The sequence below is a fragment of the Papaver somniferum genome, unplaced genomic scaffold (genome assembly GCF_003573695.1).
Source record: "Papaver somniferum cultivar HN1 unplaced genomic scaffold, ASM357369v1 unplaced-scaffold_81, whole genome shotgun sequence".
Classification (NCBI taxonomy): Eukaryota; Viridiplantae; Streptophyta; class Magnoliopsida; order Ranunculales; family Papaveraceae; genus Papaver; species Papaver somniferum.
The window spans coordinates 8,612,017-8,615,298 of record NW_020651082.1 but is presented as its reverse complement, the minus strand read 5'-3'; the positions used below and the strand labels follow the sequence as shown (position 1 = coordinate 8,615,298).

General features: G+C 36.5%; 1 protein-coding gene across 1 annotated transcript; it reads right to left on the bottom strand.

Annotated features, from left to right (window-relative positions):
* Positions 1–511: 511 nt before the first annotated feature.
* LOC113345148 (bidirectional sugar transporter SWEET16-like) lies at positions 512–2,791 on the bottom strand. The gene is made up of 5 exons (XM_026588975.1): positions 2,442–2,791; positions 2,121–2,331; positions 1,867–2,028; positions 1,229–1,348; positions 512–1,007 (listed from the first exon to the last, which is right to left on the bottom strand). Exons 1-5 carry the CDS (start codon positions 2,516–2,518, stop codon positions 672–674), a joined length of 906 nt encoding a protein of 301 aa, XP_026444760.1. The 5' UTR covers positions 2,519–2,791; the 3' UTR covers positions 512–671.
* Between the last annotated feature and the right edge of the window lie 491 nt (positions 2,792–3,282).

Below are 3,282 nucleotides of genomic sequence, written 5' to 3'. Positions count from 1 at the left end.
GAGAGCATAGAGAATCCTCATAGAGTGTTGTTTCTAAAGTACGAAGATTTGAAGAAAGAACCGAAAACTCAAGCGAAAAGACTAGCAGAATTCATTGGTTATGGTTTCTCTACGGAAGAGGAAAGTCAGGGAGTGATTGATGAAATATTACATTTGTGTAGTTTCCAACACTTGAAAGACTTAGATGTCAATAAGAATGGTATCTCCCGAGGCAAATTCAAGAACATAGAGTTTTATAGGAATGGTGAAGTTGGTGATTGGAAAACACCTGTTATTGTTGAACGACTAGATGGTCTCGTGAATGACAAGTTTCAAGGGTCAGGGTTGGTATTCCAAAACTAGCTTCCTTGAAGATAGCCTTTTGGGTTTGGTTTTCTTGAAGTTAAGCTCATGCTTGTTCTTGATTTTTGCTTTCCGTACTAATAAATTTCTCCTGTGCATGGGAGCTTTGAATTAAAATAAATAAATTTGTCTGCTTAATATGCATTAGTAGTTGAACTTGGATGAATTGAAGAAATAAAGATCGATTGATGGACTATAAATTCGCACATTTATTTGTAACGAAACATATGTCTCCCTCCCATATGTCCAAGGAATACTCAAAACATTGCTGGTTACATCTTTGTTTCCTGTACTTCTTGTTGATAATTGTCTACAACTTAGTAATTTGACTACCTGTCATGACCATTGACAAGGTTCTCTGCTTGATTCTCAATATCATCGCTGAGTGGTAAAGAATTTACATTCATAGAGTGTGATTTAGTAATAATCTTCTGAAAACTAAGTTGCCTTGACAATGTTGGTTTAGGTAGACTCCACATTTTGTTTAGGCTTCTCTCTTTCTTCATCTCTTTGTCGTACGTACCCATTTCGACCGTTCCATGTACTAAATGAGTTGATCCTTCTTCTTCCGGTTTGTCCATCGGTTTCTCCGTTGCTTTGTTTTTGTAAATTGTGTATACTATCAACTGAGTTGAACCTAACACAAAGCCAATAGCATTGGGCACCTACATTGCATATTTTTATCGAAATTAGGTAATTAATCTTTCATTTTACACAAAGACGCCAGAATTAATTAAAGAATCACAATGAACCAAATTGCAACAAGATTGGAACACATACTAATTGGACTAAGATAGGTAACCTTATACATAGATACTCCTGCAAGGCCTAACAGAAATTTATTGCGAGTTAGGCCTACCAGCTTTCACTAACTATTGATTCTTACCCCAATGAAGAAATCCTTGACAAGTACTGAATAAACAGACCAAACACCACCATTGAGGAAGAGAAAAAATGATAACGCAAATGGCATGTACTCCACGCTTTTAGTCTTTATCACGTTTCTCTGTAACATGAAACACATGTCGCTTAATTAAAATCACTTGCACTAACAAAAGTAGCACGTAAAATATTAAAGGAAAAACTAGTGGCCATGGCAACAAGTCAAAAAGTGTTGCGAAGATTCACATCCACCTTCCCTAAAACAACAAACAGCACTACGAAGTGTGCACTATTTAGTTTGCGATGAGTGTATGATAATAGCAAAGTTGGAATTAATAAATGGCTACACCAATCTAAGTACAATAACATGTGTTGAACGTGATGCTAAATCAAGGATATGGCCTCAGATTCGGTGAGTAACAATTTGTGGCCCTGAGAAATTGAATTGTTCGCTAATCTTTTATTTTCTCTGGCAACTGTGACCAAATTCATTTAATGATCATTCATTGTGATTGATAGATTGGGGCACAAATTGGACCATTCATATCATTCAAAAAGTTAAATACAAGATATGGTATGGTTCAGGCCTGAACGCAACATATGGACAGGGGGATGGAAATATATGCAACCTATATTACTTACCATGGATACTAGTGGAGAAGCATACATTCCTAAAGTTAATCCTGCACAAAGGAATCCAACAACCGTAAGTCGGACGCTTCCATGGGTAACAAGAAATGTAATTAGCACCACCGTCGTGTAGAACCCCACGTTAAAAATCCCTGCTAACTTCAAATGTTTAACCTGCAAAACATCGCATTTGGAAATTTCGGGCTCCGGTGATTAATGGACAGTAGATATCCAGAACAATCTAAGTTAGGGGTTTATATACATACTTTAGAGTCTTTGGGTGCATAGATGATGAAAAGAGTAACATATATGGCTTGAAGAATAGCACCAGCTCCATTAACAGTGACGATAAGCATACCACCGGGTTTAAGAAGACCATAGTATGTCCATAATGATGTACTTAACAACGTCGAAATATACGGTATCCCTTTGAAATTCTCCGTTGATTTCTTCTTCACTATTCTCTGAAAAGTTGTTCTGGAATTTCATTAAAATAAACCCCACATCAATTAAATAATTAGCTTAAAAAGAAATAAACTCAAAAAAGAAACAGAAAAATTAAAAATAAAGAATTATTTCCAACTTACATAGGAGAAAGGAAAACCAGTATAGAAATGATATTACCCAAGATACCCACAATGAAGCTTAAGCTAGCAACTGCCATTTTTGGAGACGAATTTTGAGAAATGAAGTAATGAAAGTCGGTATGACAGTATTAGTAGTAAATGTGGATGATGATAAGATGCAGCAGCATATATAGACTAGAATCACTAGATGATCCAATTCGGTGAACATCTTTTTGATGTAGTAGGTGATCCATCATTCACTTTATGAATCTTAATGGTTGTTTTATCACCACGTATTGTGTGTATCTCTAAGCTATAAGTACTTGCCTTCTGGACTGGACCATCATCTTTTTGTGTTTTGTCTCTGTGCTTGATGAAATTGAACGAAAATGGTTAACCTCTTTAATTTTTCAGTTGTCAATTTTTTGTTTCATCGTACTTTCTTGCTTCATGATATTATTGTTGGTAGGCCCAATTTTCTCCTTGTTACCTAACAAATACAAAAACAGCCGAGAAATGTCTTTCAACCTCTTTTCTTAGTCATCATATTCAGATAATTAATTACTCGACTGATCCATGAGCCATGCGGACGATGGCAGAGCCAACATCGAAGATAGTAGGGGTGAAAAGAAAAAGGAAAAACTTAAAAGTTTGGTTGTGAAAAAAAAAATGCATGGTAACGTTTCGGGGCCAGTTGGAAAGTGTGCAGTTACTCCATTTATCCGTATCCGACTTCCGCCCCTCCATATGGAGGTCGAAGACGTATAGAGTCGACCGTAAACAATTCAGGCGGTTTAGGAGTTTCTTCGGATCCTATGTATAGACCACTCCGATGACAACCTCCATCTATCTCAACCGACTA

Coding starts and splice junctions, on each gene's coding strand:
- LOC113345148 (XM_026588975.1), bottom strand. CDS start 2,518: ATGGCAGTTGCTAGCTTAAGCTTCATTGTGGGTATCTTGGGTAATATC. Junction 2,332..2,441: donor CTGGTTTTCCTTTCTCCTAT/GTAAGTTGGAAA, acceptor ATGAAATTCCAG/AACAACTTTTCAGAGAATAG. Junction 2,029..2,120: donor ATGCACCCAAAGACTCTAAA/GTATGTATATAA, acceptor GATGTTTTGCAG/GTTAAACATTTGAAGTTAGC.